The 24,437-nt window shown below is 59.1% G+C and overlaps 2 protein-coding genes across 2 annotated transcripts in view; one reads left to right on the top strand and one right to left on the bottom strand.

The window, feature by feature from the left end:
• The first annotated feature begins 11,322 nt into the window (after positions 1–11,322).
• Positions 11,323–17,221, top strand: GRAP (GRB2 related adaptor protein). The gene is made up of 5 exons (XM_069810443.1): positions 11,323–11,504; positions 12,642–12,739; positions 13,981–14,103; positions 15,409–15,577; positions 16,899–17,221. The coding sequence occupies exons 1-5, from the start codon at positions 11,427–11,429 to the stop codon at positions 17,082–17,084; spliced, it is 654 nt and encodes a 217-aa protein (XP_069666544.1). The 5' UTR covers positions 11,323–11,426; the 3' UTR covers positions 17,085–17,221.
• A 415-nt stretch (positions 17,222–17,636) lies between these two features.
• The window catches only part of SLC5A10 (solute carrier family 5 member 10), a 41,696-nt gene continuing 34,895 nt past the window's right edge, over positions 17,637–24,437 (bottom strand). The window contains exons 10-14 of the mRNA XM_069810444.1: positions 22,312–22,419; positions 21,732–21,882; positions 19,288–19,456; positions 18,702–18,917; positions 17,637–18,523 (exon numbers count right to left, since the gene is read on the bottom strand). Of these exons, the coding sequence (XP_069666545.1) occupies positions 18,095–18,523; positions 18,702–18,917; positions 19,288–19,456; positions 21,732–21,882; positions 22,312–22,419 (1,073 nt within the window). The 3' untranslated portion in view covers positions 17,637–18,094. The remainder of the gene's footprint in view (positions 18,524–18,701; positions 18,918–19,287; positions 19,457–21,731; positions 21,883–22,311; positions 22,420–24,437) is intronic.

Here is a 24,437-nt window from a genome sequence, read left to right as displayed (position 1 = left end):
AGCACCTGGCAGTAAGCTACGCCTGGCAGCACAGGCTGCCTGGAAAGCCACATTGGCTTATAACCCTGGGAACTAAGCTGTATATCTACAGCCATTTTGAGCTCAAATTTCATAGCATTGCTCTCAGTCACAATAGCAAAGACCTGAAGCAGACCAACTACTGGAAGCTGCAGGCATTTTGAGCTCTGTCTCTTTTAAACCAAGGGATTGGTAACACAGTGCTGCCATGTCCCTGGATTACAGCTGGATGCCCATCACTGATTATCACAGCTGATAAGCTGGTAGTTTTTCCCCTTGACGGATGAAAAAACTGAGGGCTGTCTATTTGGTTTATGTTTGCACAGCACCCAGGCAGTCGCTTAATTACTTGGCCCAATTTCTGATTCCCACTTCTGCAAGTGACTTCCTCCATTCCCAGGCTCACAAATTGAGTTGCAACTTTCATATCTGCATTCACGATTGCAACTCCGAGCTTGTCACTGCTGCCCCATCACAAAGAGCATCTCATCCTCAACAGGGCTTCCCAGGTGTTTTCATAATGCAAAAACGCTAAACAACAGTGCAGAGCTGTAAATACATGGTCCCTGTGTAATCAACAAGCAGATTAAAAATTTCACCAGCTGGGCCAGAAGAGATTCATGACAAGCCATCAGGACTGCTCAAAGCAAACAAACTGCACAGCACTGCAGGCAAGAATTTCTCAGGAACATATTCAATTCTAACACTATCTGACCAAACTGCTCCACAGATCAGTCCTGCTGGACAACTGCTCTGCGAGCTCCTCAAAACCAGGAGGCTTCCCTGGTTGAAGAAAAATGTCCGTCTTTAATGACAGCAGGTTTCAGTAGCCATTTGAGCATCATGGCTAGTCAAGCAGGTTATAATTGGTCATAATTAATACTCCTACAAGCTTCCACATTCTTATAGACTGAGATGAAGAAATACAAGATTGCTCCCTGACCTTGTAAACATCAGAGGAAGTCAAAGGAACCCATTCCCTTCTGATCTTTAGAAATCAAACACCTCTGTGATCAGAGAAGGTAAAAGGCAAACACCAGTGCTGCTGGGAAATGGCTGTGTACAGCCCAGTTTCTGCTGGGGCACAAACCACAACAGCCTCAACATCAATCAAAAATAACTGCAAAGCAAGTTGTTACAGACAGTAGATTTGCTCTATCCCTCAAGAAGCCTCTTTTTATGCTTGCATGCCACTCAGAGCCTGTTGGGGGAATGGGGGGTGCAAACCATGGTGCAGCCACACTAGCTTTTTAGCGATGCTGGAAGTGGCCTTTGGTGAGATGTGTAAACTGAATAACCCAATCAGTGAGGGTGGAAGCCAAATAAGCCTAAAATGCCTGATGTATTGAAAACCCCACATCTGTCACCAGTGGGCCGGAAGAACAGTTCATGACACCTGCACCACTAGGCTTAAAAGTGCTTTACACTCAGCAGGATCTTAACCACTTGGAAAGGAAGGGCTGTGCTGTGCAGATGATTTCCTCCGCTGGAGCCACCAGTCTGACCCTCAAAAGAAAATTGACAGACACTTCCATGCAAACACCCTGTGCATTTTGCTCTCTATTATTCTCCTTGCAATCCTTCATCACGGGCATGTTGTGAGGAGTGGGTCTGCATCAGCTTTTCCAGCTTGCACTTGGTTATCATGAGAAAGAAACATGAGGCTCCAGTGTTCTCCCTCCAGGCAGGGCAAGACCTCCTGTTTCGCTCCGAGATCAGAGCCTGGGGGGAGTCAGAAAACTGGAGATGCTGTCATTCATAGGCACCTCTTTCAAGATGCAGCTTACAGACACAGCTCTGGTTCAGGAGGTCTCTAAGCCCTACGCTGCTGGGTCCTAGGAGAACATAACAAGGAAATATATTTGCTCAACCACTTCCAATACTTGTCCTCCAGCATTCACTATCAACAACTGTTGGTGCTGGGATTCTGGACCAGACACCTTTGCTTTTAAGCAGGGTGGATACTCTTATCTTCCCACACACTGAGTTCCAGCTCTGCACTTCAAACATGCAAGTATATCGTCTTTGAGAGCAAAGGCCCAGTGCAGCACTCACATGCTGTTCCTCAGCTCTCCCAAATGGGCTATCATGGGTTTCTCTCGAAAGCTCCATCCCCATATGCCTTTCCCTAGACTCCCCATTAACTGGCATGTTTTACACCCTTGAGGCTAAAGCCTCTACTAAGCCTAGTAGGCAGGTGGCATGCTTTTTAAGCCTTCAGCACCCAGGGGTGCTCAGACCCCATCCTACACAGGTAGATTTAAACATATGCTAAAATGATTTACTGAAGCAGTAAATGTGTCTGCCTTGGGGAGCCAAGAAGAGTGCAGCTGCAAACCACTGGAGGCTGCATGGCTGATCTCAGCTGAGGAAGCAGCAAGAAGATATCAGCTTGGGCTACAGGCCTCGAGTTAATCTCCTGGTCTCCAGAGAAAGAAAATGCAGGTCCCCAGGCTGGAGAAGGGCTGTAGCCCTTTCCCCAGTTGTTTTTGAGGGTCTCTCAGAAGTGACTCCAGTCCTTTGTGCCCAGTGCACTCAGTCCTGGCTGTTCCTCCTGCTCCACAGGTTCCCCGACCTCCTCCAGCCATCTCTACTGGGCCTCCTCTTCCTCCACATCACTGCCAGCCCTGCTCTCCTGCATGCTTCCCTCCACTCTTCCTGATCCACACAGAGCTTGCCCAAGATCAAAATCCTGCCCTAATTGCTCATCTGAGCCCTTGCAAGGAATCCAGTGCCCCTGTGGTGCCCCCAACCTCCTGCTCCCAGGCAAGTCCAGAGAGGCTGAAACCCCAGTCCCTGCAGCAGGGAGGACCAACAGGGCCAGTCAGCACGATACACTCAGGAGCCCCCTCCCAAATGCTTCTCCAGCACAGCAGGACACCATCACGTAACATGAATCTGACAAGACAACAAGCGGACATAACACACCATTACGTCCTGCTGCCACCTAATCGTTAGCTCCACAAGCTGGCGAGGTGCTCAGACGTGCAAAGCCTGTAGCGACCAAGATTGTCAGCCAGCCACAGCTCCCCAGCAAAACCCAAACCCAGTTCCTCTTTCAGCCTGAGAGAGGAAAGGAAGGAGGGAAGGAAGACAGCAAGTCTGCATTTCAGATGCTTGCTGAAAGGAACACTTTATATAAGCACAGACATACAACAGAGTATTTTTCTATATACTTCCCTGGATACTGCAAGTGCATCTGAATGTATGCATATACCATACATATACCTACATGGGAAAGGTTTTTATTACCTGAGCTAAAGTTAGTACCTTACATCACTCAACCCACGAGCCCAGCCATGCTGTTCCTTTGCCATCAGCTTCATGGGGAGGTGGCCCAGGTCCCCAGTTTCCTGGGGATCTCAAACTTTCAATGAAACAAATGCTGTCGTTTCCAGCACTGCAGGAACATTTCTAAAGAAAGCAATGCCTCAACCTTCCACTTAAAATGAAGAATTGCCTTGTAGGAGTGCTGCATGTACATTTGCTGAGAGGCAGAAAGCAAGAGCATGCATCTTGGAGCTATCCCCTGGGCAGTGTTTCTTTAAAACAGTCAGGCCAGATCCTGGTCTCATTTACACAGGCAGATATCTGGAGAGCCTTCAGTGAAATTACCCTGGATTTCCACAGCTGATGTGTCAGAAATTGCAATCCAACACAGCCCTGGGGAAGAATCCATCAGTTTTATTGTGGCCTCCCAAAAAATCTTCACTCACTCTTTCCTCTTGACTTGCACAGGCAAAAGCACTGCTCAGGAATACAGCATGAGAGAGTGCTGTGCCACCAAAGTAATGGCAGCAGCTTTTTTTAGCTTGGTTTTCTAAAGAAGGGAAGCAGATGCAGTAGCACTGTGTGGGTAGGGACAGGCAAAGCCATGCATGTGGATTCCCCCTCGTAACCTTTGAGGCTGTTTGCTCATTTCAGACCAAGCTGATGACAGGCTGGGCAGAGTTTTCACAGCTTCTTCATTTCTAAACATTTCCTGAAGATGAGCAGCTGGGGAGGGGAGAGAGCTTATACTAATGAGAAACAGCTCAACCCTATATCAGACTTCAGAGAATCCACACAGACCTTCCACCTCAAGGCTCAGCTCTATAGGAAAAAGACTGTACTGGACACTGTGGCAGCAGGAATAAATCAGAGTGAAAGCAGAGCTGGGGGCTCTGGGAGCCTTGTGAGGGACTCCTGAGTGCATCTCCTCCTTCCCTGCAGGAAAAGGCGGTGCAGAGCAGCCGGAGCATCCAGGGAATCCACAGCTGCACCTGCATCCGTCACCAGCCAGACACAGAGGGCTTCAGTGCGCCATCTTCTCTCTGCTTCCTCCCTCTTGTATTCCCCATCTCTCCCCTGAATAGGCGGTTTCAGCAGGAGCACAGTGCCCGGATTCTCTCAGGTTTTACAGTGCATCCGGCACTCCGTGAATTATCCCGGTGGGCCCCGCTCCAGCAGCCTGCCTACCTCCTCCTCGCTGCCCGGCGCATCGCCAACCTGGCCAGGGATGCGGCAACACGCACATCCTCAGCCCAAGGAAGCAGCAGGCGAGTGAGCCTCCCCCCTCCGGCCGCTGGCCCTCCGCCTCAGCCTGTCCCCACAGCTGACTCCCACCATCTGCCCTGGCACTGACCGAAAACCTGCCACGCGGGGCTCCTCTTCTGCGTACCCGCTCCCCTCGGCACCGTGAGCTCAGCCAAAGGGAGCCAAACGCACCGCGGCCGAGTCCCAGGTCACCTCTGCACTGGTGGTCCCCCACGTTCCTGCCTGGGAAATGTCCCCCCCAGAGCAGCCCAGCGGTGACAAGGCATCCGCCCAAATGAGCCCCCCCCCAGCACTCCTCCATCCAGCTACAAAGGGGCTGAGCTGGCCGAAGGAGGAACCGCGGATGCTCTTGCCACGCTTCCAGAGGAAGGCATGACGTGAGCTCTGGCTTAATCGGTTATTAATAACTTCTTTGTTAACAAGCCAGCCCTAAGGAGGAACCAAAATTCAACTACTTCTCCGGTGCAGAGCTCAGCCACCCCTCCACAAGCCATCATTCACAATTTCTCCCTACATCATTTTTGTTCTCAGAAATTGCAGACCTCCCCAGTGAGTCACAGCGGTGACAGCATGGTCCCCTCACCTACGCACATGTCGCAAGGCTTCTTGGTTGGTTTTTTTCTTTTTAAATCCTAGAAAAATAACAGATGCCGTTGTTGAGGGAGAGCTTCTCAGAATCTGTTCAAGCACCAGGCTGTGTCTGGATATGACCAAACTCAATGGTTCCCCTAAAATAAACCCTTTGGGAGCCACAGAACTCCCCTGCCCATTACTCCTGCCACCCCACGCTGCCTGCTCAGGGTGATGAGCCTTCCTCCACGGCAAACACTGACGGCAAACAGCCTCCACACCCAAACCCCATGCCTCCCTGCCTGATTTCTTTGGAGCTTCCACTTAAAGTGACCCTTCTGATTTCCCTCCCGTGCAAATCAAAGCAGTGGGGTGACCCTGTCCACCTCTGTGCTGCGCTCACAGCATGCAACATGGTGGGTTTCTAGCCCCAACTGTCTGGGGATGGCTCCTGAGGACCTGCAAGAGATAGCAGAGAAATCCCCACTCCCACACATGCTGCAGCACTGGTCTACCCAGATAATGTTGGTATGGGGACCTCACCTTCCCCATAACCCACATAGGCAGCCCAACACCAAGGAGGAAGATTGGAGGCCAGATGCCACAGCAGTTTCTCACCCCAGAAACCTCCATCAGACATTTCCAGAGCAGCAGTCAGCAGGTTCAGCAGAAAACATTGCTCACACAGCTTAAAGCAGAGCCTGGATTGACTTGATTGAGAGCACCCAACAGGTCTCAGAGTTACCCCGAGATATGTCAGGGACCACAGTAAGGTCCCAGGGAAGAGCCCAAGGACCAGCATACCACAGCCACAGAGCACACCACGAGATCTGCTTCCAGCCAGGCACCAAATGCATGATCCAGATGGAGCTGCATGGCTCCCTCCTCACCAAAACAGCGTTTGGCCCTTTCCCAGGAGGCTGGTCCCAGCCACCATCCAAGGCTTGCACACCCCTTGAGGAGGCTGTTTGGGATGACCTGCCTCCTCAGTGACCCTTTCCCGCACGTTTGGCTTTGAATTCCACACCTGAGACGTCAAGATTTCCAGTCCTTTTCCAGATTCATCAGCAGGGTCAGGCCCAAGTGCCAAAAGTGAGATCCTACCACCACCGTTCCATCCTTGGGCTTCCCCCACTGGAGCTGGAAAGCGTTGTCCCACTTCCCATCCCACCTACACCGTGGGCAAGCAGGCCCGGCCCTGATTTACTAGCCCAGAAACCCTAATACCAGTCCCAGCCACCCATGTTGACCACAGGGAGATGCAACTCCATGGCTGGAGGCCACCGGTTCCTCAAGGGGCCTCTCGTGGCCACATTGGACTGAGCGTGGCCAACTGGCTCTGGGTCTGCTGGCTTCCCCTCCTGTAAATGTTTTCCTATAGGTCCTGCGGGATGATGAGAGGCTCAGAGGAGTCTAATCCTCCCAGCACTAGCCATGCTCTGTACTCAGTTACACCAGGGTGTAAATGGTGACGCAAGCTCCTCGGTGTGGGCTGGGTTTTGTCAAGAAGTAGGGTTATGCACAAGGACAACTCTGATGCTCAGGAGTTACCGACATGGCCTCTGCTCCAGGGGGAAAGCGCTGACTCTGAAATCCTGTTTACGGGCACTGACGTGGTATTTTCTAGCCCAGGATGTTGCTTCCTCTCCGTGCGGGGCCGCAGCGGGGCACCTGCTTCCTCAAGAGGCAGAGGATCTCCATCACATCCCATGCCCCGGGCACGGGTCGATACTGGTCCCCAGGCACACAGGCAGCTCTGGGTGACACAACACCTCTGCACGGTGCAGGAATCAGTGGTGCCGGCTGCTGACCCGTGTGCCTGGCTTTATCCACATGCAGCATCCCAGATGTGAGCTTAAAGCTGGGCTGAATCCCCGCTGCCACCCCTGGACCAGCCCCACTCCTGGGGTGCACTGCCCCATCACCTTGCTCTCCTCGCCCCAGCACCGCTGGCATCCCAGGGGAGTAGCTGGTTCCCAATGAGCAGCCCAGGGGCCAGCATTCCTGCTCTGGCCCTACTCACTGTGCTGGTGCAGGGCATTTATTCTGGTCTCCAGGGACTTGCTGGGGGGCAGCTGGTGGCCAGTGTGATGGATCACCCATTCGCCTCTCTTCTTCACCTGATCTTCCCTTCATTTTATTCCCCATCACCTCATCTTTCCAGCTCCATCCCCAGCCAAACGCAGACCTGGCAGTGCTGAATCGGCAACACCAGGACTGCCTCCCTGATGAGGCAAGAGGAGTTGCCCCACAGCTGGTAGACGGACTGTGTGCGTGGGTATGAGGAGAGCATGACGGCCACCTCGGCCAGCCTGCAGTACGCTTTGTACAGCCGCTTGGCTCAGCCGGCAGCTCTTTGCTGCCAGGGACAGGCAGAACCGGAGGCAAACGGGCTGTGGGTTTTCTTCTCAGGAAAACTGCCCGTAATGTCACACCAGCCCCCCTTTCTCTGCGGCTCGCTCAGGGCGGTGTCGTGCTGTGGGTTTCCTTTTGCGGCGGTGCAAGGGGAAGCACAGTGTGCATTGGGCTGTGCTGCATTGCTGACCTCCGGGCGCAGCGTTGCATGAAGGGGCAGGACCCGTCCCTCTGCATGCTGGCTGCCAGGAGCAAAGTCCCTGCACACACTGGGGTCTCTGGTGTAGGCCAGCTCGCATAGTCCAGTCCTGCCACCATCCAGGTCCAGCTTACAGCCCCACCATGGGAGGCAAAGCCAGGCTTGAGACCCTCCGTCCTCTCCCGTTCTCTCCAAACAGCACCGTGGGCCATGGCACAGCAAGAAGGCACAGAGGGCACCGGCCAGAGAGAAGCTGGGGAGCCCAGGATTGCCTCCTTAACAAAGCTCCCTGGGCCCGCAGCGGAAGGGGAAGAGGCTCCTCTCCCTCCTCTTCCTCCCTCCCGTGTGGGGATTTTGCAGCCAGGTAAACACAGGATGTTGATGAAACAGGCTTGGCAGATTGGGCAACCCGGGAGGCAGCAGGAGCTCCAGGCACCTCCCAGCATCCGACACGAAGCCCAGGGGTGGCCATGCGGAGGGGAAGGGTGATGCCAGAGCCGGCTGCACCCTCCTCGGATTGTCCACAGGGTCACGAAACTCCCCTGTGTGGAGGGAGACGCAGCATGGGCTGGTGGTCAAACCCTGGGGTAGGGTGGGCTCCCAGGCTGTGCACCCTCGGGTGAGCCACTGCACCTATTCGGCCCTTGGGATCTTCTTGCGAGCCGAACTGATGCTCACAGGTTTTGACACCCGACCAACGGCAACCATGTGGAACTTCCTGAGTCCCACTGAACACTGGGGACACGCAGGGCACAGGGATGGGGGTACAGACCCCCCCAGGATCCCACCCTGCCAGGCATCGGCTCGGCACCCGCAGCTCATGGCTGGCATTGCAGAGACAGGCTCTTCCCTGCTCCGGTACAGCATGTGCCGTACAAAATATGGCTACTTGACAGAGGGAAGATGGGGGAAAAAAACCCAACTTGTTTTGATGTTTCTTGGATGTCTCAGACCTGCAGTTAGTCAGTCATTGGCTCCCGGAGTGAGCCTTGCAGGGCTCTGCGGCACAGTCTCTTGGCTCCTTCTGGGGGCTCTGGTGAGTGTGGGATGGGACAGATTTGGGGCTATTCGTGAGCAGGCAGAAGGGTTTTCCCAGGGAATGAAGCAGCTGGAGGCCAGCAGGTGACGGGCATCTCCAGTTTTGCAGTACTGGGATGCTTGTGGCCCCTTTGAGGGGTTCCCTGGAGGCAGCATGATGCTGCTTGGGTACCAACCACCATGCTGGGCTCTGCTCCCCTCCTGGGATCGGGGCACCCCATCCCGCTCCGTGGCAGTGAGTCAGGATGGGGCACCCAGAAACCGGCTGAACGCAGGAGCATTTGCCTCCCAATTCAGAAATGGGGCTGCAGACTGCTCTGGTGTCCAGCCCAGCTCGCTGCTCGGATGTGGGTGCTGCTGTCACCCCTGCAGTGACCACGGGTGTGCAGCCAGGGACAGCGAGCCACAAGCAAGCCTTGAGTGAGCCACGAGCAAGCCTTGAGCGAACCGCAAGCGAGCAGAAGGGACCCAGCCCCTGGGCAGGGACTGTGGCCAGGGCAGCAGAAAGGGAGCAAGGCAAAGGGGGGACGAGGAGAGGGATGTGGTACAGGAGGTGGCTGGGCACCAAATGCCAAAGGAACCGCTGGCTTGGTTAGAGCATGACTGGAGGGGCATGTGGCACTGTCCCCAGCGTCCCCAGTGTCCCCCTGGATACTGCTGCCATCTGCTGGCAGGACCCAATCCTGCTCCGGTCCTGAGTTTGGCCACTGTGCCAAGGCTTGGGGACCCCACTGTGACCCCACTGTCCTGTGCCCCGCTCCCAGGCACACAGGGCAGTGTGGCACCATGCATGGCTCTGGGCTGGACACCCCACGGTGCCCCTCAAGCCTCCCTGCTGCGAGCCCAAGGAAGCCAGGCTCCAAAACTGCTCATGGTATCCATATGAGATATGGCAGGTTGTAACCCCGTGCTAACCTGCTCCCTGGGCTGCAGATTTCTCCCACACCGACCCCCTCCCGGTGCTCAGACACCTCTGTGCCCGGCTTACCCACCACCACTGCCTTACAATATGCATAGGCATACAATACGCCCTTCGCAAGCAAGCCCTCTGCACATGGGCTTAGCATCATCCGATTTGTGCTGGTGGACACAGGGACAGGATCAGGCCCTTGGCCGGCAGCAGGGTGTTAGAGCAGCGGCTCTGCTGTGGCTTCTTTCTCCAGGAAGATTCCAGCTCCGCTTCTCTCCAGGGCTGCCGAGCGGCAGAGGAAGCTTGCACTGGGATAGCCATCTTCCCGCTCCAGTCCTGTCCCCTGGGTCTTGCCGGACTGCGGAGATTCGCCGAGTCCTGTCCTCCTCATGACAGGCGTGCACACACCAAGCCTCTTCCCACGGCCCCCCCTGCCCTCCCCGGTCTTCCCAGTGTCTCTGCTTTCCCTGGGACCAGCAGGTCCCAGGGCTGTGCTGGGGATAACCATTGGGGACTGGGGCCTCACCAGGTGCAGGGACAACCAGGGCCACCCTACACATCTCTCTCCACTTCCCATGGGGACCAAGATCCTGAAAACAGCCTCGGTGGGGTGTTACATGGCGTTTGCTTTTCAGATGTGCTTGGGAAGTGGCATTAAGGTTTGGAGGAGGTGAATCGCTGAGCCCGTGTCCCCGCAGAGGCCCTGCAAGCACCGCGTCTCATCCCTCCCCGGGCAGATGGCAGCGACGTCCTGCTCCTCACTGGAATATGCCCAAGTCCATGGGCAGGGATTGAGCCACAGCTGTCCCTGGTTTAATTCTTCACAGCAAAGCAAAACCAGCGTCCGGCAGATTTTCTGTGTGCTTCATGCCCTGGCCCACGCACAGGACAGAAAGCTGCACGGCATCAGGGACCTTCCCATTGGGAACGATGCCCTCCATGCGAGCCCTGCAGACTCAGTGCCAGCCGCCCACGAGTCGCAGGAAGTTGTTTTAGTCTAAAAGGGATTTTTTTTTTTCCCTAGCCCTGCAAAAACAAGCAGGAAAATATCAACCCCCAAAGGGCCACAACCCAGAAAGCCAGTAACAACTGTGCTGAAACCCCGCTGTTCAGAGCTGGGACCTGGCGCGTTGTTTTCGGTCTGATTTCCAAAGAAACCAGGTGTGTGCCTCCATCCTGCCTCCCTGCATCTCTCCCCATCCTCCCCTCTGTGATTTTTTTTTTTTGTCCGAAATAACCATTCCCACCAAGCCACCTTTCAAAGGCCATACCAGCAGCTCAGCCCTTACAAGACATCAGAGACTCCCCCATTAACACAACTGGCCTGCTAACCATGCTCTCCAGGCATCCTTCACCCACATCCTCAACCTGTGCATCCAGCCCATCGCCATCCTGTTTCCTTCCAAAACCCCGCGTCCGCCTGACACCGCTGCCCACAGCCCACCGCCGCGGTGCCCCCAACGATGCCGAATCGTGCCCCCAACCGACATGCCCAGGTCCTTTTGCAGATGGAGCACCTGGCATCCAAGCCAGCAGGCACAGCTCCCCCCTTCTCCCAGCACATCTGGGCAGCTGTGCCTGCCGGCACCCTCCCGCGTGGTGCTCACCGTTCCGCTTCGGCAGCGCGCTGACATCAGTGCGGCTTCCTGCCCGCCAGCACTGCCACACCGCGCGCTCGCCCCGTACCCCCACAAACCCCACGCCGTGGGGCGGCGAGCCCTGGGCAGCCCTGTGCTCCTAGCACAGTGACCCCCCCACTGCCCCGGGACCCCTCGCCACTGCCCGGTGACAGCCAGCGCCATGGAGTCGGTGGCTTTGTACAACTTCCAGGCGACGGAGAAGGACGAGCTGCCTTTTCAGAAAGGGGATACCCTGAAGGTATGGGGAGCGGGGAGGTCACCTGCCACGGGGGGGGGTTGGATGCTGCTGCTTTGGGGGACAGAGTGGGCAGATGGCGTGGGGTAACACCGGTGCTTTCATTGCACCTGGCTTTGTTGCCTCTTTGGGGCTTTTTGTGGGGTATAAGGAGCCATCCTTGAGGTTTTCGGGGTGCAGAGCAGCATCCCCAGCAGCAGTGGGTACCGCTTGTCTGTGCCACCAGCCCCATGTCCAGAAAGGTCCCAGCTGGGATGAGGCACGTGGCCTCCCTGGCCATCGGTGCCACCAGCAGCAGGGAGCATGTGCCCAAATCCCTCCCCGCCAGGTGCTGGCATCGGGACAAGTTCTCGGATGCCACCCTGGCATCCCAAAAACCTTCAGGGGGGGTTTAAACATCCCCAGGGGACTGTGTCCCTGCAATGGGGGTGAGGGCACCAGCACCCTACCCCACTGCCTGGCCACTCGCTCATCTCTTCAGGGCTGATGCTGAGATGCTGGCAGCATCTCCCGGACCCCCGGCACCCAGCAGCCCCCCACGGTTACAGCCAGCCCTGGGGAGGGCAAGGGCATGGCCTGGCTGTAACCCCGGGCCCCAAACCTGCCGTGCCTGTCCCTGCCTCCCCGGCGTGTTTTCCCCGCGGCCCCGGCGCCATGCCCCGGGGTTTCGGATCCTGTTTGCACAGCTGTGCTGGCCCCCAGGTCCCTGCGTGGGAGGCTGGAAAATGGTGTTGCGCGGAAGCGGGTGTCAGCACCCCTGCTCGCACCGGAGCGTTTCCTCCCACGGAGCACCCGGCTGCCACCACCCCGGGGGGACGTGGGGGTCTGGCTGCCACCCCAGCTCCTCCAGGGACAGATTTTAACCTCATCCCTGGCCGGGGTTTTGGGGCAATGTTGGACAACCCCCAGCTGCTGGTGGTGAGCCAGACCAACCGTAAGCTGAGGAGGGGTGGGGGGAGCCGCCGGCTCTGTACGGGTGCCCCCAAACACCCCAAACCATGTCACCTTTGTCAGAGCCCCCTTTTCCCCAGGTTTCAGTGGGGGACGTGGGGTCTGGGGCAGCAGTGGGGGTCCCACTCAGCCCCTCTCCCTGTGGGACGGCAGCCGGGCTAATGCCTCCCTGCTCCTTTCCCACCTTAGATCCTCAACATGGAAGATGACCAGAACTGGTACAAGGCTGAGCTGTATGGCTGCGAGGGCTTCGTCCCCAAAAACTACATCAAGGTCAAGCCGCATCCGTAAGTACCATCCCACCGTGTGGGGAACGGAGGCTCGAAGCCCTGCTTTGGTAGCACCCACCAGCACCAGGACATCCTCACCCACCAGCGAGGCAGCAATCCCAATGGTGCATCCCGATGCCCAAAGGTTTGCCACAAGCCAGGGTAGTCCCACACATGGGGAAACTGAGTCACAGAGCTATAGGGCAGCGATGGGGTCTGCCTGCTGGGTCAGTCTGCCATTGCCACCACAGCCAGAGGGGACAGGAGGCAGCAGCATGTCCATATACCCCCGACACACAGAAATTCAACCCTTGCACCCGGCTGCCCGCTAAATAAATGATAATTGGGGAACAACAAAGCGTTATGGGATTATGACTGCATTAGACATAATCCTATTACCGTGTTATTAAAGCCCAGCATAATCCATCCCTGTTTTAACCTGTGTTTTATGTATCATTATCCCCCTAGTAAATCACATTTAAATGCCATAGCAAAACTTGCTCGGGGCTGCAGCTGGGGAGCAGGAACGCGTGGGCTTGGGGCAGCCCAGGGCAGATCCTGTTGCCTCTCCGGCTTCAGTTAACAAGCCAGGATGGGTGAGACACAGCCTCTTCTGTGCAGCACCTGGAGGGGTGGCACTGGGAGATTCTCTGTGCTAAAGTCCGTGGCTGATCGTTCATAAGGCAATTTTAACAGGTAGCAGAGGGTCTCCATGGCCTGGGGCTCCCAAATACGTGGATGCAGCCTTGGCAGGGATGGGAGCCGGGGACTCTGCTCCTCCACCTCGTTTCGGCAGCTGCCGGCAATGCAGGCAGGAAGAGTTTCATCCTGGCACAGAGGGTTTTCTCCTCTGCAAACCCCCCCGTAGCACCTGGCAGGACTGTTCCCATGAGGGGCAATGGGACATGAGGCGGAGTGGGAGAACAGGCAGCAAAATGGGGGACGAGGCACGTGATGTGGCAAGCCAGGCGACAGGATGCGGTCGTGGCTGTTGGCCATGCTGCACTAACCCTGCACGGACGAGGCAGCGTACGGGAACATGTCTGCACCCGCAGCACCCTGCAGTCCCCCCCGCCATGCAACTGCTGTGATAAATTGGGGCTGGGGAGGAGAAAACACTGTGGGGAGGTCCCAGCCCTGTGGGGAGCCCAACGGGGACCCCGCTCCCGCCGGCAACAGGGCTTTCGGTGCCTCCATCCTGCAGGGTGTCCCCGGGTGTCGAGGGGTGCCCATGCAACTGAGCCCACTGCCCTTGGCAGGTGGTACGCGGGCAGGATCTCCCGGCACCTGGCAGAGGAGCAGCTCCTCAAGCGCAAGCACCTGGGAGCCTTCCTGATCCGCGACAGCGAAAGCACCCCGGGGGAGTTCTCCATCTCCGTCAAGTAAGTAGCCATGGGATGCGTATGGACGTGTGGCGGGATGGGCAGGGGTCCCCCACAGCCCCCGCTTTGGGGACCGAGGGCATCAGGCCACCCTCGTGCATGTCCCTGCCACGGTTCTGGGAAGGGGTGAGCAGCCTGCCCTGCCCAGGACACCTCGAAGGGCCTGGGGGCTGCGGAGGTGTAGCCCTGCTGCATCCAATGCCTGCATCCATGCCTGCATCGCTGCCTCGCCTGAGGTCCCTCGCTGGGGTGCCCCTAAATACAGCCATGTGGGTAACATCGGGGCTGGGGCCAAACTGCCAGCACATCCCAGGGGACGTGACCTGGAGGAACAAGTTGCCCAGAGCATCCCCAGGGACAAAGGGATGCAGCATCCCAATGCCGCAAGCTGATGATTTTGGCATCGGCAGTCAGGGCTGTACGAAGGCAGCGTGCCAGTGGGCAGAGCCTTCCCCCGAGCCTCTCACCCCATCGCTGCCCCTTTCCAGCCCAGGGCCAGGGTAGCAGGAGCCAGCCCCAGGCCAGCCAGGCACTTTCTCACGCTGCTAATCTCTAATTAAGCATTTAAGGAGGTTCTTGCCCATAATGAAAGGGAGCCGTGTTCTGCCGTGCGTCACCAGCGTGGCCGGGTCCCTGCCCCTGCCCGGGGGCCTGGCAGCAGCGGGACCCTGCAGCGGCCCCATGCCAACCCTGCGGTGTGGGCACCCCAACCTGCCACCCCCGGGTACACACAGAGGGGGTGCCAGCATGCGGGGCCGGTGAAGGAAAACCCATCCTGCCCCATCCTCCTGCTTCTCGGGGGTCCCGAGAGGCACAGGGAATTTGGGAGCCCAAGCCCAGCCTTTGCAGTCTCCTCCCGGTACGCGCTGAGCTGAGACCTGCAGCTCTTACCACACTTTCCTCAAGTGTGGCCCCTGTTTGCTCCCTGGACAAAGCCACCTGCCCTACACGTGGCCGACACGCTGCCAGCCCTGAGCCCACGGGCATCCCGCTGTGCAGGGGCTGGGCATCGAGCTTCAGCTGCGTGTGTGATGAGCTGTGGCAGGTCTCAGCTGCTGGTCCCTGTTGCTAGTATGCTGGGGACCCTCTGCCGCTGCCTCGCCGGCAGGGCCAGGAGTGATATTGGTGCCGCCGTCACCCCCAGCCATGGCAGGATGGGTGTAGTGGAACCCGTGGGCACATCCACACCCCGCACAGCCAGACCACCCTAGACAGCAGCCCCCCAGGCTTTGCCTGCAATGCCTGAAGGGGGTCTGGGTGCTGCCAGTGTCCCAAACCGTGGTAACGTCCGTCCTCTTTCCGCAGCTACGGGCAGCACGTCCAGCACTTCAAGGTGCTCAGGGAGAGGAACGGCAAATATTTCCTCTGGGAGGAAAAGTTCAACTCCCTCAACGAGCTGGTGGATTTCTACAGGACAACCACCATTGCCAAAAAGCAGCAGATCTTCCTCCGGGATGAGGACCAGACCCAGGAGGTACTGTCAGGGGATGGGGCCATGGGGACGCGCAGAGCTGGAGTGTGGGGTGATGGCATGGCCGGCCGTGGGGCTGGGCTGGGAATCCATATCCGATCCCCTTTGGGATTCCCCCATCCCTCCCCTGGTACCAGGGCTGCCACCGCCCCACTATGGTCCATGGGGAAACCAAGGCACGGAACGGGCCCATGGGTCTCGCTTTGCCCCGGATTGTGCTCGCAGGGAGGCATCGCGGGGCTGCAGTTCCCAGGGGATGGGGATTTCCTCCTGCCTGAACTTTTCCTGCTCCTCCCTGCCGGCCACAGGATGCTGGCAATGGCTAAGAAACAGCAGAGAGGGACGAAATGGAGGAAAGCAAACAGCCCAGCTCTGAGTAGAGACCAGTTCCAGACCCACCCTGGGCGCAGGCTCCCCCACCGCCTTCAGGCGAAGCATCCTGGGGGTCCTGTCCCAAACTCCTGCGTGAGCCCCCTCGAGGCTCAGCTCCCCCCCAGGCTGCAGTGTGACCACAGAGGGGGACAAGGACCTCCTGGCTGTCCGGCTAGCACTTGGCCCTGTGCTCAGGCTCTGCTCAAGGCGGTGTTGAGCCGGAGAGGATGCAACAGCCCAAGACAGGCAGCACTGTGGGGAAGCTGGCAGGGTGGAGAAAAGCCACCGGCGCAGCTCAGCAGGACACGGCAGCTCGTCCTTGGGGCCGGTGGTGTTGCCCGAGGCAGGTGGTAGAGCCCAACCAGCTTGGGATGGGGCGCAACCAGCTTCAAGCGAGCTCCAGCAAAGCCGAGCCCTGGGGCAGCGGTTGTGAAAGTGGCAAAACTGGGTCCTGGGAGCTGGGCTGGGGGCAGCTCTGGCACCCAGAGGGACCCGGGAAGGAGAGGGGTGCCAGCTGCCTCTGAGGGGTAGGGGTCCCCTGGGCACTCAGCTCTCCCAGGCATCAGGAACAGGGTGCCCTGTACCCTGAGGTGCTCCCCTGCACCCCAGGCTCTCTCCTCCACCCCAGGGTGCTCCCCTGCACCCCAGGATGCTTCCCTGCATGCCAGGCTCTCCTGTGCTCCCCAGTCTGTGCCATGCATCCAGGGCTGTCCCCAGCACTCCGGCTCTTCGCACGGCAGGATTTCCTTAGCTCCCATCTGTTGTCCTCAAAGCAGGTACCCCGGGTACCCCCGCACCCTCTATGCTCTGGTCGCCCCAGGTTGGTCCTTGCCATGCGGTGGCATGGCATCCCCATCACGCTGGGGACTCAGGCAGTGCAGCCCGGTACAGAGAGGCTGGCAGAGATGAGCACATCTCCCCCCACCAACCCCTGCCCTCGACTTTCCTCCAGGTGAGAAGACCCAAATTCGTGCAAGCCCAGTTCGACTTCTCGGCCCACGATGGCTCCCAGCTGCCCTTCCTCCGTGGGGACATCATTGAGGTCCTGGACTGCCCAGACCCCAACTGGTGGCAGGGGAAGATCTACGGACGCGTCGGCCTCTTTCCCCGCAACTACGTCCACCCCATCCACAAGTGAGCTGCCGCTGGTGCTGCGGGCGAGCGGGGAGGACCACGGCCCCCGCTCCCCCCCACTCACCGGACCTGCTTTGTGCCTGCACACAGACTGCATGTCCCTTCGTCCCCACGGATGGTGCCCGTCCCCATGCCGGGATGCCGACGCACGCGGTCCTGCTGGCGTGTCGGCTGTGCTGGAGGTAGAGGCCAAGCTGGCGATGATCCCCATCCAGGGGCTGCCCGGCTCTGGCACCCGAAAACGTCAACCACGGCTCTCCCTGCTTCCCTGGTCCAGGAGACCTCCACCACCCCCAGCCCAGGCATCACCTCTCGCTGCGGGCTGGCAGCATTTCTCCTGGGGGAGGGAGCACAGAGCATTGAACCAGGGCCATAAAAACTTTTCCAGAGCCACAGCCCGGTGGGGTGGCAGCAATGGAGAGGAAAAGCACGTGTGCCCAAAACCTTCGCTCCTCTTCAGACCCTGTAAGCAAAGACCCGGCTCCAAGGAGGGCTGCAGGCGGCCAGGATATGGCCGGGCTTGGTAACTCCACGGAGGGATGCCAGGGCTCAGGGTGCAGGGGAAGGCTGGTCCGGGGGGATTCAGTCCTGCGGGTGCTGTTCATAGCTGCAAATTGTGGCTTTTTTTTAATATTATTTTTTATTTAGAGCTAATAAAATGTGTTTGGGTGACACCCTTGAGTGTGGCTGCTCCTTTTCTACCACCACCACGGTGGTCCCGTGGCCGCATGCCTGCTGCTTCGCTCTGGTTTTGCTTCCCTTGCAGCCCCCATTTGCCCACCCCGATACCTCTCCTCAGACCCCTCCTGGGGACTCGCTGCCCCCACAAATGCCACCCACCCCTCACAGACCCCTGGGATGCACTCAGGTTCCGCGATGCTGAGAACACTCAGCTCATTGCACCAGTGGATTTAAACATCCCATGTCCCAAACATGACAAATAAAAACTATCACCCAAATCCCCATTTCTCCCTCCCTCCCAGCACCCTTCTCTCCCCAGGGACCAGCAAGCCGCTAGGCAAAATAGGCATAGCAGAAAATGTTGACGCACATCAGGACAACGGCGTTGATGCCGCAGACGCGGGCCCAGAACGGGGGCTCTGTGGTGTCCTTGAGGGCCACGGCCAGGGGTCCCTTGGCCTTTGATGGTTGATGTCTGCCCAGGGTGGCTGAGCAGGAACCTGGTGCAGAACGACGGTGAGTACTGGGGACAGAGAGCCATGGGGACCAGCCACCTTGTGGTGGGTGGCACAGCCCCGGGGAAACTGAGGCACGAGGCATCCATGCCGTCCTGCTGCCCACTACAGGTGGGGGGCACTGAAGATGCCTCCCCTGCCAGACACCCCTGAAGACACACTCACCATCAGGGGGTCCCTGGGATGTGCCGTCCATGGAGGGCTGGGGGGGCTCCTGCGAGAGGGTCCACCAGGTGAGATCCTTTAGCTAGAAACCAGGGTGAGACTTGCTGAGAAAACACCCCCAGGACAGACCCCACCATGGGAACCCCCCCCAGCCGAGCTCGGGGTGCACCTGGGTGACACCGACGTCTCCGGCCGAGGAGGTCAGGTGGGTGGACGCAGCCATGGGGGCCAGGGTGAGGGGTGCCCGGTGCCCTGCTCACCCAGGCTGAAGGCAGCGGGGGGGTCAGCAGGCTGCCCCCCACCACGACAGCACCCGTGACAGCACACAGCAGCATGGCGAAGTGCAGGTAGTGGATGTCAGCGAGCAGCCAGGGCCGCTGGTCGGGGACCCCGCAGCGGGGCGCAGGGTATGCCAGCTCCAGCCCCATCCTGGCCAGCCCCAGCACCAGCCCTGCCATCAGGCCCCAGAAAGCTCCCTGCAAAGCAAAGGTCCGGGGAGGGTGGCCGGAGTGGGGACAGTCACCCCACGGTGGGGACAAACCCCCACGTGTCCCAAACCTGCACCCCCTCCGCAGGGGATGTCCCCTGCCAGCCCCACTGGCCATGCCACACTTGGTGGCCATGCATGGCAGCACCTGCCTCCTCCTCCTCCTCCTCCTCATCTTTGCACCAGCCACCCACCAGCTCCCTGGGGAAACACCAGCCAGGCTCGGTTCCTCTCCCCATCAGCATCATCTCCCCTTTTCCTCCCTCCAACCCCCCGAGTCCCCGCTGGGTCCGTGGGAGTGGGGTGGGCAGGAGGCGTTGGCACAAGCCCGTGTCCCCAGGGCCACCCCACGTGCGTACCTGCTCATTAGCTCGGGGCCAGAAGACGGCCAGGACGAAGACGGCGGTGACGGGAGGAGCCAGGTAGCTGGTGACAGCCTGGATGTAGACATAGAGCTGGCCACCGCTGGAGCTCTGCAGGATGGGGATCCAGACCACGCTGAGGGCCACCAGCACCACTGTGACCACCCTGCGAGCGGCAGCCATGCGGTGCAGGGTGATGTTTCTGTCCCACCCACATCTCCTTGCACCCACACGGCATCACCGTGGCGGTGCGGGGTCCCCGGGATCAGGGGTAGGGTCCCAGTGCCAGCACAGAAGTGCTGGCAGGGGGATGCAGGCAGGTCAGCAGGAGGATGCTCGCTGCCGGGTGACATCCCCAGGGCCATGGAGGATGCTAATTATGCCAGTGCTAATTACGCCATCCCAGGCAGGCGAGCACTCCTCAGGTCCCTGCCCAGCCCCAGGGGCTGCTAAGTTGGACCCCCTCCATGGGAAAACACCAGGCAATGGGTGCTTTTGCTATGAAAAGCCCCCAGCCACGGAGGCTGGGTGCTCCTGCCAGATTTGGGTGATGCTCTCAGCACCCCCACATCTGGCCAAAGCACCCAGCTGAGAAGTGAGGATGCGGGCTGAGCTGCCCAGTGCTCAGCTCCCCCCACCCAGGCTGTGATGGAGGGATGCGTTTGTCTCCCGGTACCACCCTGTCCCCATCCTCACCCAAAGCCCAACTGCACCCCACAGCATCACCCTCCTCCAAAGCAAAAGGCATTGGCAAGACCCCAGCTTTTTGGGCCCAGTCTGAGCAGGCAGGCTGAGCAGGACCCATCCTGAAAGCCACTGTATTTATAGCTCAGGCCAGCTTGTTTACAGCTTCGCAGAATTACCTACATCTCCATCTGCTCATCTCGAAAAGCAGAAGTAGGAAAAAATAAAAGAAAAAAAAAAAGCAATGAAAGCATCTTTAGACGGAGCCCCCACTGCCTGCCTGGTGCTTTGGAAAGAGGAAGCAGCCTGAGCATAAAATGCACACCCTGACCCAAGGGGTAGGAGAAAACCCCCTGTGCTCAGTACATCGTTAAGCCACAGAGGATGCTAAAAGTTCATAGGAAAAATGCAGGAAAATCTGAGCATGGTGGTGAGCTGGGGGTGCCAGCCGGCCGTGCCCCCCCCCTGCCTGCAGTCTGAGATTGGGATCTGGGCAGGGATGGAGGGCAGAGCCTGGCACAGATTGCCGCGGGGACCTGGGGAGGATTTGGGATGGATTGGGTGTTCTCGCCATGGTGCCATCACCTTGGTACAGAGCAGGCATTGAACACCAGCGGGGATTTCCAGCCAGGTGGCATGGCTGTGGCGGGACCTCAAACCCCCAGGTCGAGGAACCACGAGCTCTCTCCGGTCCCACGAGCAAATCCCTTCCCTCTCTGTGCTGAGATGGATGGGGCATCCCCACCCTGGCCGGTCCCAGGGGCAACTGGGACCCCCCGGACAGCTACTCAAAACTAACCCCAAACCACCTGTCCCCGTGCTGGCAGGTAGGAAAACCTCAAACTTAAAGCTTAAACAGGTTTTTTTTTTTCCTCTCCAAAACATTTATCGTTTGCTATATTCCTGCGGGGCCATACAGCGGCGGGCGATTTGCAGTGCCCTGGCTTGCACAAATCGCCCGGGATCTACTGCAGCAGTCACTCCAGCCCCGGGCGGGCAAAGCCCTTCGCAAACACTCATTAATCGTCCTCGGGAAAGCTCTCCGGCATTACTACACCCCTCGTCACCGGCACCGAAGCCCATGTCAGGGAGGGGCGAGGCAGGCCCTGACACAAGCACCCCGGTTCCCATAGGGGAATCGTGCAGGACCGCGGTTCCCCAGGATCGCTGCCCATCCCCTTTCCCACCCTCAGGAGACGGAGGATGCCGAGAAACAGCTGCTTCCAGAGCCGCTGGACCAGCCGACCTTCCCCGCAGCCCCAAAGCAGCCCAGCCAAAACCCTGCCCCAGATTCCCTCCTTGTTATTGTCTGCCTTGCGCCGAAGACACTCCCCGTGCACCCCGGCACCCCGGCACCGCGCCGGGGCATTCCCCAGCGTTGACTTTGCCGCCCCGAGCGCGGCACTGCGGGCAGGTTCCCGGGCTCCCTGCCGGCACCCGCTGTCCCCCCGGGAGCAGCCGGGACATGTTCGGGCAGCCGCTGCCCTTGGTCCACCATGCTCTTTGCTTCCCCTGGGGGGAACCGGCTGGAGGCTGCGAGGGCACAGCCCTGCCCCTCCAAACACCCCGAAAGCCCCGGCTGCTTTTCCAGCGCTTTCATACATAAAATAATCCAAGGGCTTGTTTTCCTTTCATAAGCCAGGCTGAGCGCAGGCACTTTGCAGGCTCCCGGGCACCAAAGGCAGATCAAAGAGGGCCGGACCGGCCCCACCAGTCTCCCCGAAACCCACGCTCTCCCCGAAACCCCTGGTACCTACCTGCCCACCAAGAGCAGCTCTCGCTCGCCAGCCCCCGGCCTCAGCTTCCTCCAGATGTCCATGGTGAAGAGGGTGCTGCTGCTGTTGAATATGGAGGTCAGGGATGACATGAGCGCGGCCATCATCACTGCGATCATCAGACCCCGCAGCCCTGGGAAAGAGAGGGACCGTCAGGGAGTGGCTGAACTGGAGGCGATGGGATGGGATGGGATGGGATGGGATGGGGTGGGATGGGGTGGGATGGGATGGGACGGGACAGCCCCAATACTTCGCCCAGGGGTAATGCCTCCCTCTCCGCAGGCACACACTGGGATATCCCCTGGGGCAAGGACGGGGTTTGGGGACACCCAGCTGCACCCCGGGATGCTGGGACCCTGCACTGCCCCAGGGTCACTCACATCCCCCGGCCTCGCTTCCAGGGTCACCCTTGGAGGGGCTGCACAGGCTGTCCTATGCACGAACCCACCCAGACCATCCATGGGTTCCCCCCCTGACATCCAACCCATGACGGGCTGCACGGGCAGCCCTGGGGTGCAGCAAAGCCCAGTGGAGACGGAGGCACCTTCTCCCACCCACCTACCACTGGGCATCAGCTCGACCACCAGCTTGGGGTAGGCGATGTTGGAGCAGCCCACGGCGGCCCCGCACACACGGGTGCACTCCTCGGGGTCCACGCAGGCCACGGTGTCTGGGGGACAAAGGCAGGTGATGTGCTGGGACCCCTCATACAGCGGGGGCCAGCCCAGCACCCCCTCCCTCCCCTGGCAACCCCTTCCACCGGGGCAGATATCAGCCCTTCGCTACGGCCAGACTTTGGCAGGGGACCAGGTGGAGAAGAAGGGAGCACATCCCACCTGGAGATCCACCTCTGCCCTCCCCCCCAGCCTCATTTCCCCTCATCACCCTCAGCACAGGCAGGATCCAGCCCGACAGCATCACCCTCACCTCCCACTGCATCGCATCCAGCCCAGCTCCGGTCAGATCTACCCCTACCAAGCCCTCCCCACATTAAAGCCGGCAACAGCAGCTCCAGGGGGAGAACCTTCAGAGCCAGAATGGGTCCCGCCGGGACCCAGGGCTATAGCCTGAGGTCCAGAGCCCCACGGGCAGGCGCTGCCCATCCCTGCACACGGGGCCAGGCGGGTTCATGCACCGTTGCGGCAATTACCTCCGCCTGGGCAGCACCCAGCAGGTCTCTGGGACGCGCGTGGCAGGTCGCCAGGACTGTCAACGCCCAATTACTTCTATGTCTCAACGAGCGCTGAACCCTTTTTTTTTATTGTTATGCTCATAAAATATTGAAATGGATGGAAATTAATGTCAGGCATAAATATGGATGGGCTGCCTGGCTCTCCGGTTTGCATCCTTCCACTGAGGAGCATGGGGAGTAGCGTGGTGATGCCTGCACACAACTGGGAGCATCGTCCTGGTCGGTGACCCCCGCCAAAGCGGGGCGCAGTCCTCGACACCCCCCCAGCAGCAGCGGCTGGGGAAGGCAAACACCAACTGGTAACACCTCAGGGCTTTCAGTAAAGGAGCGTGGGGTGCGACGGGCTGCAATGGGGGTGCGATGGGAGTGCAACGCAGGCAGCAGACCACAGGCAACGCTCGGCACATCCCAAGGACGCTAAAAAAGCCCAGCCAGGTCCGCCTTTCCCCAGGGTTAGAGTCAGCACTAGGGCTCCGGTGACTCTCTCCTCCAGCAGCTGTGAGTAAAGCTGCCATCACTGCTCTGTGCCTCAGTTTCCCCCTCTCTAAAACACCACGTTGTGCACGGCTCCATGCAAATGGCTGGCGGCTGGCTGGTGGAAGATGTTCCAGAGGGCAAAGCAGCGTCTGGGTGTCATAGCCCAGCCGAAACGCCTGCCCCAGGGCTCAGCTCTGCCACGGAACCCCTCGGTGGGACCCGGGAGCGTGCGGGAAGCGGGAGCCAAGCCCGGCGGGACGGCCGGAGCCCCTGAGCCGGGAGCAGAGCTCAGCGTCGTACCCCGCTGCCTCACTTTGTCATTAGGCCCTCTGCTAGAGATGGGAAATTAATTAGGAGCTTGTAATTAATGCTTCCATCTGCAGCTGGGAGGAGCCGGTGCCGGCTGCAGGAGCAGGGCCATGTCTGCGCCAGGTCCTGCCTGTCCGGCTGGGTCAGCCCGGGGCGGCCGAGCAGGGACACCTGCGACAGAAGGGACTGACCTCCTCGGCCACGGCGACCCGTCCCTGCAAACAGGCAGGGGATTACAAAAGAGCTGCCGGTTCTTTCCCTGCACCGGGGCTGCATGCAATTTGGGTGCTGAATTCACCGCGTGGGGTGAAGAGACCTGGGTACCCCATCCCCAGGGGAGTGGGGATGGGGGACCCAGGCGTCTTGGCCCCACGCGAGAGCCGGGCGATGCTCCAGGCATGGGGCTTTGTGGTCCCAATTCCCCCCCCACCAGCGCAGCTGTAGGAGCCAGCACATCGTACGACGGATGGGATGCTGCATTTACGCCACCGTGTAATAAATCATAAGTGCACACACCTCACTAAAGAGACCATAAATCTTGCACAATAAAAATAGAGCCAGGGCAGCTGGCGGCGGCTGAGGTGGGTACAACCGCAGCACGCTCCAGCCACGCCATGCACACCCACGCTTGATGCACCGGCCCTGATCCAGAGCATCTCCCAAGCTACCAGGGCTGGGCCACCCAAGTGAGGACAATGACTGCGGATGAG

The sequence above is a fragment of the Haliaeetus albicilla genome, chromosome 22, assembly GCF_947461875.1.
Source record: "Haliaeetus albicilla chromosome 22, bHalAlb1.1, whole genome shotgun sequence".
NCBI lineage: Eukaryota > Metazoa > Chordata > Aves > Accipitriformes > Accipitridae > Haliaeetus > Haliaeetus albicilla.
This window is presented reverse-complemented; position numbering and strand designations above follow the sequence as displayed.